The sequence below is a fragment of the Theropithecus gelada genome, chromosome 11 (assembly GCF_003255815.1).
Source record: "Theropithecus gelada isolate Dixy chromosome 11, Tgel_1.0, whole genome shotgun sequence".
Classification (NCBI taxonomy): Eukaryota; Metazoa; Chordata; class Mammalia; order Primates; family Cercopithecidae; genus Theropithecus; species Theropithecus gelada.
In genome coordinates, this window is record NC_037679.1 from 6,957,282 (window position 1) to 6,974,280 (window position 16,999).

At 47.9% G+C, this 16,999-nt stretch overlaps 1 protein-coding gene across 4 annotated transcripts in view; it reads right to left on the reverse strand.

Moving 5' to 3' along the window:
* Positions 1-16,999, reverse strand: part of VDR (vitamin D receptor) — a 63,712-nt gene that overhangs the window by 19,579 nt on the left and 27,134 nt on the right. For all 4 annotated transcript variants that reach the window (XM_025402902.1, XM_025402900.1, XM_025402901.1 and 1 more), the window contains one exon: positions 5,151-5,281. In XM_025402902.1, coding sequence (XP_025258687.1) covers positions 5,151-5,281 — 131 coding nt within the window. The remainder of the gene's footprint in view (positions 1-5,150; positions 5,282-16,999) is intronic.

Genomic DNA, 16,999 nt, shown 5'->3' on the forward strand with positions numbered 1-16,999 from the left:
CTTTCTTTCTCTCTCTCTCTCTCTCTCTCTCTCTCTCTCTCTCCCTTCCTTCCTTCCTTCCTTCCTTTCTTCCTTTCTTCCTTTCACAGAGTCTTGCTCTATTACCCCGGCTGGAGTACAGTGGCACCATCTTGGCTCACTGCAACCTCCACCCCCTGGAGTTCTAAGCTATTCTCCTGCCTCAGGCTCCAGGGTACCTGTGTTTATAGGCACACGACACCACATCCAGCTGATTTTTTTTGTATTTTTAGTAGAGACGGGGTTTCACCATGTTGGCCAGGCTGGTCTCGAACTCCTGACCTCAAGTGATCCGCCCGCCTTGGCCTCCCAAAGTGCTGAAATTACAGGCGCGAGCTACCACTCCTGGCCTTTGTTTTATAATTCTTATATTTTCCCCATAAAGGCTAGACCGGATGGGCTACCTGGCTGTGGTGTCTGCTCAATAGTCTGGCGCCAAACATCAAATGCATCCACACAGATTACACCAACTGTGTGCAAATCATTTTCCTGGCTCAGGAAAGGCTAGTGAGTACTCCAGTGCTGCTTGTCTCTTGCAATGTAGGGAATGGCACCTGGCACACCAGAGAGCTGAGCAAAGCTGACCTCTTTTATTGAAACAATTGTTATGGAAAGATTTTCAAGACAGAAAACCTTGTAACGGAACACTTTTAACGTCATATAACCTTTCCCTGATGATTCAGAGGTATCATTCTGAATAATTACTGAACATTGCAGGACAAGGTTACGGCCTCGGAGTTGTCGGAGGCTGTATGCCCCGCGTTGCACGGCTCGGCGTGCTGGGCTTTGGAGTTCTTGGGCTACTTTTCTTGCTTCCAGTGTCCACCTCTCTGTTAAGCTATGCGTTGTCTCTTCTTATTGGTGTCTGCCTCCGGGAGTGTGCCTTTCCACCCCTTAAGACTTACTTTTGATCTCTTGGGAGCTAGAAGTTCTGGTGATCAAGTTTGATGTAATAAAAGGAAAATATTCTTAATGCTGGATAGCACATATAGACTTTTTCTATCTATGAGGCACTATTCTAAGAGCTTTTTGTATATTAACTCATATAGTTAGTCCTCATGACAACCCTTTAAGGCAGGTGCTATTGTTACTCCCATTTAGCAGATGAGGGAGCTGAGGCCCAGAGAGGCTTTCTACCTTTCTCAAAGTCACACAGCTAACAGTGGTGAAACTGGTATTTAGACCTGGGCAGTCTGGTTCTGGAGTGGAAGGTCATAACCACTAGCCTCTACTGTGTCTGATTACATCTGGTTATAAGCGGACCTTGGCTTTCAGCCCTGGAGTTTTGACAACATTGTGTTCCAATCCATCTGAAGAGTGAGAAAATAAAATTAAATCACAAAGCTTGTAAACTACCTACTTTAAAGAGACAAAGAGAGTTCAAGTTTAACCCTATAACATGATTCCTCCAAGTCACTTGCATCAAATAGCAACCATCATCTTCTATGCAGGTAGTAGAGGAAGAAATGCTGAGATCCATCAGTTTCAAACAGGCCCAATCCGTAAGCCTTCTGCAAGGCAACATTGCTTGAGGACTGAATAAGTCTAAAGTCTTCCACATATGCAAATTCACTGTGATTTATGAAATAATTTGTTTAAAGAGCTTGTTAATTTCATAGGAAACTTCTTATCATTTTTTCAATGGATTGAACCTAAAATGTCATTACTATCATGTAGGAAGACACTATATAATATATGAAGCCATTGACCTAGAATAAGAGTAAACAGATTCTGAAAGAGTGTTGGACTCTCTGGTGATTAGGTGTCTGAAGAGCATAAGTTTTGGCATATGGACTTTGTAAAACCTACATGGTTGCTCAGAAGCTTTTTTTGACTTCCTTTTAAGCTCCTTGCTCAGTGTGAAATAATTTTGCGCAAGTTATTCCCAGGCAAGACATGTTCTCTCCCTAACGAAGTCAAGATCTGCAACATAAACAATTTGAAAACATTTCGAGATGCCAAGGATGGCCTAAGAACAACCACAGGAAGACAACATAAAATTTTTCCAAATGAATGGCACAGACAGGTTTGGGAGAATCTTACTGATCTATAGACCTGTGGAAGATATACAGAGAGAAAGAAGCATAATGAGGAGCTAATATTAATTTAGTCCACACATTTATTGAGCACTATATGCCAGGTACTTTGCTAACACCAGGGAGAAAAGACACACGTCTGTAAAAACATCAAACAAGTTACCATAATGTGGGGTTCTGTGCAGGACAGGTATAGTATAAGCAAAAAGCAAGAACTCAGGACATTTCTTGGGTTCCCAGGGTATAAAGTCAACTAAGAACGGAAAAGAGAGAAGATGAGTCTTTGGTGGGACCAAGCTCTCTTCAGTCCATCTCTTAGAGCATGTGAAAGTGCCTGGAAATGCACAATGGAGTGAGCTCCGACCCACTGGGGCCACGAGAGGCTGCCTCGGGTGTGGCCCACAAGCCTGAGCTTTGGAAGCAGACAGACCTAGATTAGAATGAATGCTGATACCATCATCTTAATAGCTCAGAGCCATGATATTTTAATTCCTCTGAGCTTCCTCAGCTATTGAAACAATAAAAGTATTTACATATTTAGGGAGTATTGTGAGAATTTCAGAAGAAAATGCATGTGCCTGACGTGTTATCTGATGCATAGTAGATGGTCAATACACAGGGTTTCTGTCCTCATCCTTTCCCTTCCTGTGCCTCTTCTATGGAAAGCCCATCTTCCTACCCCGCCATCAGGAGCCTGGGCTTTTAGCTTCCTTCCTGTGGTTTTACAAATATTGAGACACTCAATTGTCTCTGGGATGCTATGCCTTGGGGACAAAACCCAGCCCAGATAAGAAATGAGCAGCTCTCCCAGGGTTCTGAGGCTGGGGGACTTCCCACTGGGAAGGCCTCCTAAAGCTGGGCTAACCTGAAGCTGGGAATGATGTCTCTTCCTGGACGATCTTCCCTTTGGGAAAGTAAAAAGCACCAGGACATTTCTGTTTTAACTGGATCCCCGCTCCACCAGCCCATCTGGAACTCAGTACCGCTCCCTGCACTGGGATGAGGAGGGTGGTGTGGTGAGAAGCTGCCTTGGGCATACAGCAGAATGGGGACATAGGACTCCACAGGAGAGAATTAGGCTGGGGTGGGGGTGGCTGACTTAGGGAAGAGCGCTGATTTAGGGATGGGATGGGCATCGCTTCTGGGCTGCTGGGTTCCCACGTGGTAGGGTGCTCCTAGGCAGGGCCCCCTGATTTACTCCAGGCTGGTGCTGCTCTTCACCATGGATGCAGCGCTGTCTATGGGGACCAGGAAGCAGGTAGGAGGGGACGTGAAGTCTGATTCTAGTCCCAGCTTGACTACCAACTTGCTTTCTGATCCCAGTCCTGAGGTCTTTACCTTTCTGAATCTCAGATGATCCTTCTATTCTAAGTCAGTAGGACATCCTCTTCCTCCTGAGGTAGGAGAGGGGCCTCTTGGGCATCAGTGAGCCTGGCCCTGAGGGGAACTCTTGCAGCAGTGCCTTACGAACTGCAGCAGCGGAATCTCGTGCCAGTCTTGGTTAGCTGGAGCTTTAGAAACCAGGCCCTCTGCTTTGCAGAGGCTATCTTCTCTGCGGAGACGGGACTGTGCTGAGCACACCTTGTTGGTGCCCACCCTAATGCCTCACCCTGAGCAGGGCCCACTGAGAATGTGTGTGAAGCCCCATAAGGCACCCAGGCCTCCAGCCTCCACTTCTTACTCTCTTCAGGATAAACACAGGAGCCGGGGCGTGGCAGGGACTAGGGTAGGAGAGATCAGCGTGCCCAGGCCTGTACCCTGTGGAGGTGCGGAGAAACCACAGCCCTGGAAACACCTTCCAGGGCTGCCAGTGTTGGCTGGGGAGCCACCAGACGAGGAGGGAGGAATCGTGACCCACAGAAGAGGATCCTAGGTCAAGGCCCAAAGAGGAGGCCCAGGGTGAGGGCCTCAGCTCTGCCTCTGTGTCCCAAAAACAGAGACTTTTTCTTCCCATTAAGGGAGAAATTTGCTATCCTCTAAGCCCTGTCCTGTGACTCTTCCTCTGTCCCTGACACATCTTCCTGTTACCTGACCTCTCCCCATCCCCCACCACCCCAAACGGTCCCATAGCCAGGAGGGTCTGCATCTCAGCAACATCCCCACCCCACTCCGACTCCTCAGACCCACAGCCAGGAGGGCCTGGGTTCTGTCCTAGGGCCCGGTGGGGGTCTGGATGCGGACAGCAGACAGGAGTGAGCAAGAGAAGGAGAGCAAGGAATGAGTGTGAGGGCACCCATGCCCAGCTGGCCATGCTCCAGCCCAGAGACGGCCTGGCTGGCCCCTCCCAGCATCTGCTGAATTCAGTGGCTACTCTAGTTACCAAATAACTGTCCTAGAGCTCCGATGCAAAGTTCAAGTGTTGTTTTCAGTGGTGGGTCAGAATATCCATGTAAATATGCCACGTTGATCTTCTCCAACCACAGAGTGGGACAGGAAGTCCTATAGAATCACTCCTCTTTCTCCATCTGGATTCAGAGGGTCGTCCTAGAACCCAGTGCTTCCTCTGGCAGACTCTTTCCTCCTGGTCTCTCCCTGGCACAAGCCCTCAGATCTGTTCAAGGCACCAGAGAGGCTGGGAGGCTGGGGTGGGACAGAACGTGGATGCCAGCTATGCTCTGAATACTAATTCTCCCCATCACTCCTGCCCTTCCCAACCCACAGCAGCCCTCTCTCCCCAAGCCCAGAGAACCTGGGGTTCCTTGAATCTCATTCTTCCCTCTCGGTCCAAGTAACAGGGAGCTATGAAAAAAGAATGGCATCCTGGAGGAAGACCCTGACCCAGGAGTAGAAGGGACTCTTGAAGGCAGTGTCCTGCCTCTCCTTCCTCTCAGGTCCCACTCTGGAGGGACCCTTCCAGGGCCTCTGACACCAGCACACAGATCCTCGAGGGGTGCACAGGGCCACTGAGTGCATCTGACCTTGGACTTCCAGCTGCCCTGTCACCAGCTGCTGGTCCCATGAGGCCCTGGCCCCAGACGCTGGCAGCTACAGAGGAAGGGCCAGGCAGACCCTCCGCCCAAACTTGCAGGAGAATGGCCAAGGCCTTTCCCTGACTCCAGCTCAGGCCCAAACCCCACCCAGCCCCTGGACACTCACACTCCTTCATCATGCCGATGTCCACACAGCGTTTGAGCCGGCAGGCCTGGCAGTGGCGCCGGTTGTCCTTGGTGATGCGGCAGTCCCCGTTGAAAGGGCAGGTGAACAGTGCCTTCCGCTTCATGCTTCGCCTGCCGAGAGAGCACACAGCCTGCCCTGGGTCACTGAACTTCTGGCTCCTCGCCCTGTGACCACGGAGACCTGTCTTCTGGGCCCCCTGGTCTCCATTTCTCCAACAGAGGACATGGGGCCCACCCCAGCTGCCAGCCACTCTTACCTCTAGGTTGGGCACCAAACGATTCTTACTTCTCCTTTCATTGCCTGCCCAGCTCCCATCATGGCTTGTACTTACTTTTTTTCTTTTAATTTTTTTTTATTTTTTATTTTTATTTTTTTTTGCGAGAACAGGGTGTTGCTTTGTAGCCCAGGCTGAAGTGCAGTGGCATGATCTCAGCTCACTGCAGTCTAGACCTCCTGGGTTCAAGTAATCCTCCTGCTTCAGCCTCCAGTGTAGCTGGGACTACAGGTGCATACCACCATGCATGGCTAATTTTTGATTTTTTATAAAGATGGGGTCTCACTATGTTGTCCAGGCTAGTCTGGAACTCCTGGGCTGAAGCAATCCCCTCTCCTAGGCCTCCCACAGTGCTGGGATTACAAGTGTGAGCCACTGTGCCCCGACTCTTTTTTTTTTTTGAGATGGAGTCTCACTCTGTCACCCAGGCTGCAGTGTAGTGGCTCACTCAGCTCATTGAAAGCTCCACCTCCCTGGTTCACACCATTCTCCTGCCTCAGCCTCCTGAGTAGCTGGGACTACAGGCACCCACCACCACACCCGGCTAATTTTCTTTTGTATTTTTAGTAGAGATGGGGTTTCACCGTGTTAGCCAGGATGGTCTCAATCTCCTAACCTCATGATCCACCCGCCTCGGCCTCCCAAAGTGCTGGGATTACAGGCGTGAGCCACCATGCCGGGTCGCACCCCAACTCTTATACTTACTTTTACAGTACTCTGTTCCCCTTCCCATTTTAAAAAATTACACAGGAAATAACGCAAGTGCATTTCCCTAGAAAAAACCTTTTTAAATATTGAAATCTCCAGAGTAGCCAGCATAATAACATTTAACGAGCTGCTATAAGAAGTAAGGATGCTAGTCTCAGCATGAAGTCTTCTAGAGTCTAGAGACCTGTGACTGGAATAGCTCCTGTTCTGGGGATAGATGTGTACATGGAAGGGAGAAAAGGCCCAAACCATAGCTCTAGACATCCCAGAGCCTGCCCAGAAATAGAAGGGGCCAGACAAGCAGGTGGAAATCCTGAGGCCTGGCCTTGGATTTTTGAAAGGAAGAGGAAGCAGGAACTCTGCAGGAACAGAAAACTAGAGCTGGGCACGGTGGCTCACGCCTGTAATCCTAGCACTTTGAGAGGCCGAGGTGGGCGGATCATCTGAGGTCGGGAGTTCAAGACCAGCCTGGCCAACATGCCAAAACCCCGTCTCTACTAAAAATACAAAAATTAGTTGGCCATGATGGTGCATGCCTGTAGTCCCCGCTACTTGGGGGCTGGGGGCTGAAGCAGGAGAATTGCTTGAACCCAGGAGGCAGAGGTTGCAGTGGGCCGAGATCATGCCACTCCACTCTAGCCTGGGCAACCGAACAAGATCCTGTCTGGAAAAAAAAAAAAAAAAAAACCCAAAAAACTACTAAAGTGTTCTTAGCTAGAAAGGTGGCACCCTTGAGGCCGGGCATGGTGGCTCAGGCCTGTAATCCCAGCATTTTGGGAGGCCGAGGTGGGTGGATCACGAGGTCAGGAGTTCAAGACCAGCCTGGTCAACATAGTGAAACCCCCTCTCTGCTAAAAATACAAAAATTAGCAGGGCACGGTGGCACATGCCTATAGTTCCAGCTACTTGGGAGGCTGTGGCAGGAGAATCGCTTGAATTTGGGAGGTGGCGGTTGTAGTGAGCCGAGATCACACCACTGCACTCCAGCCTAGGCAACAGAATGAGACTCTATCTCAAAAGAAAAAAAAAAAAAAAAGAAAAGAAAAGTGGCACCCTTGTAGCCTATGTAAGTTGTATGTGTGTGTGTGTGCGCACAAGTGTGCAAGTTTAAGGGCTCATTTTCCTAATTCGAACATTCTCTCCCACTGCCAGTCACACCACGTGGACTTTGGGAGGCTGTATAAAGGACACCTCCCTGAGGCACGCCCCTAGAGGCTTTTCATCATCCGTATCCTGAGAGTCCTGCCCTCCTCCCAGCCCCAGCAGGAGTGGGCCCCACTTTTCTGACATAGTTAGTTGGGGAAAGATGGTGGCGGAATCACCGTCTGCATGAGCAGCAGCATCTTCCAAGGAACTGCTGAGTGTGAAGATGGCTAAGCCTTCCCAGCCAAAGCCCAGCCCCAACCATTTCCTTCCTGGAAATGAGCTGCTGACATCCGCTCAGGGACCACGCGTTAGTTAGGATTCTTGGTAAAACATGACTCACTGTTCATGTTCATTAGCACACACACGGGGTTGAGGGCAATCGCACTCATCAATTGACAAGCTTGCTCTAGCAAAGGGACAGCTGGGGACCACACCGACTCAGCCCCTGGGACAGAGAAGAGGTAAGAGTAGAGTTCTGCTGGCAGTCCCAGGCAGGCCCAGACTCTTAGATCCATAAAGGGCCCAAGAGATTGTCAGTGTAACTCCCTCCTTTTATACGTGGGAACACTGAGGTTAAGCAACTTATGGATGAGGATATTCAGCAAGAAGTGCAGGCTTCTAGGTCTGGAAGTCTTAGGGATCTGAGGCTTAGCCTTTAGCTTCCTGGATTGTTTTCAACCCCAGAAACTTAAAGTGCTCAGTGAAGTTGATGTCCCAAACAGCCCCAGGTGGCTCAAGGCCAAGAATGACCCAACAGTCAAGGAAGCAGCTGCTGTTGGTTTTGGACCTTGACTCTGGTACCCTGCTGTGACGACCCTCATCACCCAAGGGGCCTACCGCAGAGCCGGGGTTGTCAGGGAGGTGGAGCAGCACCAGGCTGTCAGGGGCTCCTTAGCTCCAAGTCAAGCCTGCCTCAGGCCCAGTCCTAACCCTGCAATAGCTAACAAGAGAGAAGTTATATGCCAGGCTTTTTTCCATCTTTGTGGAAACAAAAAGCCTTTTGCCTTTCACCTGTATTTGTTTACTGTCGCTTTTCTGGAGGGACAAGAGACTATGGAAGTACCTTGAGAACTGTTAGCCTTCCCCAGAAACGAGATACAATCATCCCCACAGGGCACATCTGTATATTCCAGGACATGAGATTGGCGTCCCTCCCACCAACCTTGTGGTTCTTGAGGCTTCGTCCGTCACCACAAATGCTCAGGCTTCAGAATGCCCGTAATTCTCTAAACTTACTCAAGGACCAGAAGTTTCTATTTCAGAAGAAACTCTCATTTCCTTTTTTTTTTTTTTTTTTTTTTTTTTTTTTTTTTTAACAACCAGGCATTTCGCTCTGGTCGCTGAAGGGCTGCTCTGTCCTCCCACTGGCTGTCTTGTCTGGTTCAGAGCTCTTCCTGTTAAACCTGCAAGGCCATGGGCACCAAGAAGACAGCACATCGTCAGCCTAGCGCAGCCACCACCTCCAGTGATGTGAACCAAAGCCTCTCAGCAGACCGGGCCCGGGGCTGAGAGCTTCCTGAGGCCCCAGGGCCTATCAGGGGCCCCGTCTGTCCTTCCCCAGGCTCCAGGGAGCCTGCATTTGACCCTCATTTGGGGGCAGCTCCAAGTGGAGCCAGCTGCAGGGTTGCCTGAAAAGAGATTCCACTGCTTCCCCATCTTTCTCTCATCTTTCTCATGTTGCTTTAAATATGAAGCTCCATCTCAGACGTCTATACACAGGAGGGTTGGAGATTGCCACTCAGCCCCACTTTTCCTGACAACAGGAATGAGGCTAGGAATGGGAAGAGAAAACAGTGCAGAGCTGAGTTAAGAGAAAGTACTGGGACCGGGCATGGTGGCGTGAGCACGCCTGCAAGCCCAGCACTTTGGGAGGCTGAGGTGGGCAGATGGCTTGAGCTCAGGAGTTTGAGACCAGCCTGGTCAACATGGTGAAACCCTGTATAAGATTAAAAAAATTTAGCCAGGCATGGTGGCATGCACCTGTGGTCCCAGCTACTTGGGAGGCTAAAGTGGAAGGATGGCTTAAGCCGGTGAGGTCAAGGCTACAGTGAACCAAGATTGCGCCACTGCACTTCAGTGTGGGTGATGAAGTGAGATCCTATCTCTAAAAATAAAAAATAAAAGAGAAAGTACTGGGGGTAAAAAAAAAAAAGTTTGGTGCTCTTGCTTCTGCTTAAGAGTTGTCATAAGAAGCCCGAGAACACTGAAAAAGAAGAGAACACCGTTAGGCTCTGGAGCGTGGGGTCGGTGTTCAGGGTACAGAAAGCTTGCTCGCCAGCTCCAACTGCCAGACCCAGGGGCTCCCTGGAACTCAGATCCCAGAGCTGGCCTTTGAGGTGTGTCTGGCCCAACATGTCTGTTTGCAGGGCCACAGATCCTCTTGGCTCAGAAGTCCTGTTCTTCCCTGTTCTCCCGCCTTCCAAGGGCACTTCCACGTGTGTGGCTGTCATTTACTCTCTGCCCACGAGGAGTCAGGACAGCCAGACTGCCCAGCCCTGGCTCTATGCTTTGTCCTGAAGGTCCACACCCTACCCTGCCTTCCTCCCAATACTAATTGCCTGTGAGCTGGTTTGGATTTGAGAAACAAGAGCTTCAGGTTTCCATGAGAGCCCATTGCCTCAGCTGCTCTCTGAGCCTGGACCCTGTCATCCTCTGGTTGGTTGGCATTTATACCCCAGCTCAGGAAGAGGGGTAGGGGTGGGGCAACCAGGCTAAATATAGATGTAGTTTCTAGAAAGCCAGGGGTGAGAGAGGACATTGACTGATTCTCATGCCAGAGACCAATTTATCAAAACAGAAAGAGACAAAAACCTCACAAAAGCATCAAGAGCCTGGGGCCAGGGCCTCAGGCCTGGGACAGTTGGGCCTTTCTCCAGTAGGTGGCCTCTGCCAGCAGAGACACACGTTGCATAACCCAGGCGTAGGGTCAACTATCCCCTCTGGGCTCTGTCTCCACTGCACTGAGTGTCACAGAGATCCCAGCGCCTGCTCAGGATACAGGAACTAGTGAAAGCTCCTGATCTGAAAGAGCTATGTGAGGTGCTGGGAATGCTAAACTGGATTGATTATGGTGATCATTTCCCAATGTATATGTATAGCAGAACATTGAGTTGTGCACCTGAAATACAGACCATATCTATCTGTCAATTATACCCCAGTGAATCTAAAGGAATAAAAAGACCTATATCATTTGATAGGGGCCTACATGTATGTGAGAGGCAGCATCAGGGGGTTCTCCTCAGGTGGGTTTAGAAAAACATTAAAGGACAGTTCACACTGTAGAAAAGAGCACAGACTTTTGTTTTTTTTTTTTGAGGGCAACTGGCAACGTGAATCAAGCATGTTAAACGCACAGACATTTTAACGCAGTAAAGCCACTTCCAGGTATCTATCCTGCGGGTAGATCTTTCCATGGGCCCAACGGTGGTTACTGCAGCTCTGTCTGGAGAAGCCAAAGACTGAACCTAAATGCCCATGACAGAGGACTGTTTTCTTCTTTCTTTCTTTTTTTTTGAGATGGAATTTCACTCTGTCACCCAAGCTGGAGTGCAGCAGCACGATCTGGGCTCACTGCAGCCTCTGCCTCCCAGGTTCAATCAGTTCTCCTGCTTCAGCCTCCCCAGTACCTGGGATTAGAGGCATGTGCCACCACACCTGGTCAATTTTTTGTATTTTTAGTACAGATGGGGTTTCACCATGTTGGCCAGACTGGTCTCAAACTCCTGACTTCAAGTGATCCACCCACCTCGGCCTCCCAAAGTGCTGGGATTATAGGCATGAGCCACTGCGCCCAGTCAGGACTGGTTTCTTTTCTTAGGGAACCTCCATATAATATGCTGTGACTATGAAAAAGAAATAGGAAGAATACTGAAATGGGAATGAGCTTGAAGAAGTGTTCTTTAGTAGATAAAACCAAGATGCAGAATGGTGACGGGTGTGCACACATACATACATGCAAACACACACACATACACACAAACACACACACACTCACTTTTACATAAAGAATCTGGAAGCGAACACGATGAGCTGGCAACAGCGACAGTTTCCCAGAGGAGGCAGGGAACTAACAATTGGGTTGAATAAAGTAAGTGATTTACTTTTCACTTACATATCTTCTTAAGCTGTTGGCTCTTTTTTTTTTTTTTTTGAGACGGAGCCTTGCTCTGTCGCCCAGGCTGGAGTGCAGTCCCGCGATCTTGGCTCACTGCAAGCTCCGCCTCCCGGGTTCACGCCATTCTCCTGCCTCAGCCTCCACAGTAGCTGGGACTACAGGTGCCCGCCACCACGCCCGGCTAATTTTTTGTATTTTTAATAGAGACAGGAAGCTGTTGGCTTTTTAAAAAGCCATATTATGACATTACATTTAAAAAATCCACTACCCACTACAACTACCTAAACATTAAAAATGAAATACAGTATTTGGTTAGATTGATCTGTTTGAGTTTAAATCTTAAAGCACAACCTTGGCCAAGTTACTTAACCTTCCCATGCTTTAGTTTCCACATCTGTAAAATGGGAGCAACATTTCAGAGAGGGTTGTAAGGACTAAATAAAGGAAAAAGGAACAGGACCTGGACAAAGGAAACCCTAAATAGAGGGAAAGAAGAGAAACTAGCAGAAAGAGGCAGTGGGAGGGAGTGCTGAGAGTGAAAGTAGATTTTAGAGTAGATTTTAACCATCTTATTAAGAATTTGAGACCCTGGAAGCAGACACCATGTCTTAGGCCTGCTCTCTGGGTGCCTAGCATGGGAGCCTGCAGGCAGCAGAGTTTGAAACCATATTGCTGTTTTATATGCCATAGCTCCTGATGTCTAGAGCCACAGCCCCCTGTGCTAGTTACAGCAACCACTGTCCAGTTCTGTTGAGCACCAGCCAGTTCTACCAGCCAGCCTGTTGAGTTCTGTTGAGCACCAGTCCAGTTCTGTTGAGCACCAGCCAGCCTTTGACTGACATGAAGCTCTCTCAGAGCCTCTGGCCCAGCCCTTCCCTCTTCATACCTCCTTCTGTTTAGGAACCTCTTTTCAGAGACCACTGCCAACACATCACATAGTTACACTTTCCAAGTTCCATGTTAGAGGAAAGGAAGAAAGGATCGTCTGTCCACAAAACTAAGACACTAAAAAGGGATAATGATACTAGTGATCACCATTGGAAGCTTTCTAGGTCAGTATTTTACATACTATCGCCAATGTTCTCGACAACCTTTTGGGTAGGTATTATCCCTGTTTTACAAGTGACACAAAAAGGCACAGGAAAGTTAAATAACTTGCTTTAAGTCACACAGCTAGCAAGTGTGAAAGCTGGAATTAGAATCAAGATCTGTTTGACTCCAAGGAATCTGATTGATATAGTTTGGCTCTGTGTCCCCACCCAAATCCCATCTTGAATTATAATCCCCATGTGTCAAAGGAGGGGCCTGCTGGGACATGAGTGGATCATGGGGACAGACTTCCTCCTTGTTGTTCTTGTGATACTGAGTGAATTTTCACAAGATCTGATGGTTTTAAAGTGTAGCACTTCCCCCTTCACTTGCTCTCTCTCTCTCTCTCTCCTGCTGCCATGTAAGACAGGCCTTGCTTCCCCTTTCCCTTCCACCATGATTGTAAGTTTCCTGAGGCTTCCCCATCCATACAGAACCATGAGTCAATTAAACCTCTTTCTTTATAAATTAGTCAGTCTTGGGTAGTTCTTTATAGCAGTGTGAATATGGACTAATACACTGATCTTCATATATACTATGGTCCTCATCAAGAATGTACCATCTCTCAATCCAAGCTACAGCAGCAGTCAAAAACATGCTTTCCCAAAGTCCAGGAGCATGAAGTAGAGGCTGTTTGAAGGACTCCTCCAGGACAAATCCCCCTAGGGATTCAAGCAGTCTCTAGAAGGATGCTTTGGAAGTGTGGGGTCACATCTGACCATGCTCTCCACTGGCCCTATATAACCCAAGCCCAGGGAAGATCTCAAGGGTATACTGAGTGCAAAGTCATGCAAATGAGCCCTGATTAGAGTGCTGAATTTCAAAAGAAATAAAAGAATGACAAAAAGGTAATGTTAAATCCTATCCTTGCAGCTGTCTTTCTTGATAGCTTCAGTGACCTTCCCTCTCCAAATATTCTGGCCTCCTCGACCCAAGCTTCTGAACCATTACTCTTGGACCATCCATAGATCACCCCACTCATTCTCTTTCATTCACATCCATGAACATCTGTGAATGGAGGCTGGCTGCCAAACTGGACCTGGACAAAGTCTCTCCAGCAACACTGACACTCATTTACTTGTGCCCATAGAATACCCCGTGTGGCTGTTCCTCCCTTTTTTCTCTATTTTCTCTCCTTTAAGCAGTTTAGGTTTTACATTCCTGGACATCTGCCCTATTTCTCTGCTTCCCTTCACATCAGGTTGCTAGAAGAGCCACAAATTTCAGTGGGGTGACCTTCCTGAATGCCAGAACATTCCTCATGTTCCTGGATCCTCGCCAGCCTACCTTTTGCCCCCTGCACTCTGCATGACCCATAATTAACAAAGTCTTCATGGAGCTAGGAAGCGAAAACGCACTTCTCTGCACTGTCTTTGTTAGCTTGTAGCTTGTAGCACACAGCTGCACAGCGTCCTGATTAAAGCATCCCAACAGGGAGGAAGAAGACAAGATAAGCAGGCAAACGATGACCTGTTTCTCATCCTGCCTTCCAGGATCAGCTCTTAAACCTCACCATCCACCTTCATTCTCTTCATCAAAGGGGTTCCTCTGATTTTCTTCTCTATCCATTACACCTTTCCTTTATATCAGATCCCGGACAAAGCCATCCATGACCATATTCATCCACATGCATATACATATATGGATTATCCACTATATATATCATTTGGAATAGACCTATTCCAAATGTTTTTCCTCCTCTGGCTCTTACTTATGCTTTAGTTGTTAACATATAGCCAAGAGGTGTCTGGCCATCTACAAGTCTGCCTGTGCCAACCTTATATTCACACTGGAAATATAATCTTTCTCTGAGGATGTCCCTGTATTCCAGAATATCAAGAAGCACAAGCAACATGAAAGAGCTGGCCGAAGGAATTGACCAGCAATGGCCTCTAATGCCTGATCATAGATCAATAGAAGTGTGATCCCTCTCTAATCTTCTAACCATCATCACACTTCAGCTAGATTATGAGTCTTAGACTAGTTTTGATGATAACAACTAGCTCCTAGAGCAGTTTAGTTAACTATCTTAGAAGCCAAACCAAATACTAGATGGTCAAATGGGATTGAATTCCTGGTTTCCAGGGCTTGGAAAACAGCTGGTGACCCAACATTCAAGCAATGCTGTCTATCAATAATTAACAGGAAAGGGCCAAGCAAGCTCCTTGAGAGCAAGGACTTAGTTGCTGTCATCTCTGTGTTCCCAAGGATGCAAGGATGCAGCGCCCACCATAGAGAAGGTACAGACCACTGATATTGTCCTTGCTTCCTGGGATCAGAGTTTCACAAACAGATGTAAGCGACCACAGGGTTCTCAAGCAACTATGTAGACCAGACCAAAATGGAAAACTTCCAAATAAAATTTGGATGAAGCAAAGAAGGAGAAGCAGGCATCAAGGGTGGAAGAAGAGGAGAAATGATGTATGTATAGCTGATTCTCATTATTCATGGTAGTAATGGTCTATAAAGTCACTGTGGACACTGGATTAGTGAATATTGAAACATTGTTCTTGGGGGAAACACAGGGTGAGGTTTCTGCAAGCCTCTGGTCACAAAATTTTCATCAACTGATCAACACATCACCTTGTCTTATGTGAGTTTTCTGTTTAACGACATCTTATTCAATAGATACTGTTGATTTGTTAACATTGAACAAACAGCCAGCAGCAACGTTGTCTGCAGGAAGCTTGTCTAACACACCTAGTTTCCCTGTAAGGCACATCACAGCCTTGCACTTAGGAACACCAGACAGCAGTGCAGCACTACACTTGGGAACTGTTTTAAACAGCAAAGTCACCAACAAAAATCACAAAAAGGCAAAAAAAAGTAGCACTAAATAGATTGTGAAGACCCTGGCTGGGAAGATAGGTGCCAAGCCACGCGAGTTTTTCACTGCTCTGCACATGTTCACAAATGACCACAAAGGGGCTGCAAGTATTGATTTCGGTAAATTTTAGCAAGAGGGCAGATTTGCAAATACAGAATCCATGAATAATGAAGATTGACTGTCTGCGTGTGTGTGTGTGTGTGTGTGCACGTGTGTTTATTTACATATCAAACAAAATTCAGAACCTTGCAGCTGTCTTTCTTGACAGCTTCAGTGACCTTCCCTCAAGTTTCTGAACATTACTCTTGGACAATCCATAGACAACCCCACTCATTCTCTTTCATCCACATCCTCAAGCAAGTGACAGACATGTTGGCCCTTTAGAATGTAGCAGCCTGACTTAGTCATCAAGACAGGGACAGTAAAGATCTAAGTAAGGTAGACTGAGGACAGGGTAACAAGACAAAACCAGTCTGCAGCCCATAGTGCCAGGCATTGCAGGCAGTGGTTGTGACCAACAGCCAGCAACAGACTCTAAGGGCTCTTGTGGAGGTGGATTGATGGTGGGTTAAGGTGGCATCATGTGCCCACAAGCAACACAGTCACTCTGTCAGTCTGTGGTGACACAGACTACAAACATACCATCCTTGTTCATTCTGCCATCTTCCACACTCAGCCCGGGGCATGACAGGACCTGTCCTCCCTCCACCCAGATGCCTCACACATTCCTGTCCTGAGGATTCCCAGCCTAGTGGTGTGTCCAAGGGAAGCAACTACAGATGCATAGCAGTCAGAGCCACTCCAGTGAGGAACTGGCGTTCAATATGTCACCACTCAACCAGCTGCCATCTAAGATTCTCATTCCTAGAACTGGATCTCAGGGGGAAGGAGGCCTAGGAGGAGAGAGTGGATTTGAGGGTAGAGACTCCATAACCAAATGTTTTGGTTGCAGATTGACAAGATATGACTTTCGGTGAGAAACTCCATATTGACAGCTCCTAGCCCAATGCCAGATCAAAAATGCTGATTCAAGTCTGGTGAGGGAATGAGTGAAAGAAACACAAGGCCAGACATGGTGGCTCATGCCATTAATCGTAGAACTTTGGGAGGCCAAGATGGAAGGATCGTTTGGGCCCAGGAGTTTGAGACCAGCCTGGGCAACATAGGGAGGCCCCATTACTATAAAAAAATTAAACACACACACACACACACACACACACACACGAGGAAAGTGACTGGCTTGCTGGCTGGCTGCACGACTTTTGTTTATTTTATGAGAGCATGGTTCCATGAAGGGCAGTAGTAGTGGCCCATCAGGCTAAAAAATCTCAGCTTTTTTCATCAGACTGAAAAAGTGTTTTTCAAAGCACTTTTTTACATGTCATCTCATTAATCCTCAGATTAACACTATGTAGCAGAGGGGCTGGATATCAATACATGCATGACATTAGTTGAGTTAATTAAAGCCTAGAGATGTCAAGGACATCCATTTGAGCAAGGATATCCCAAAAATTATTGCCATGGCCAGCACCCCAGACCACGCCTTTCTGATGGGTTTCATGGTAGTAAGCAAGCTCTGAGGTGTGCGTTAGATTCCCCCTTCCTTAGCACTCAAGGCAGCCCCCCAAGTCCCAGGACCTGGCAGAAAAGGGTTCATGTGTCACCTGGGA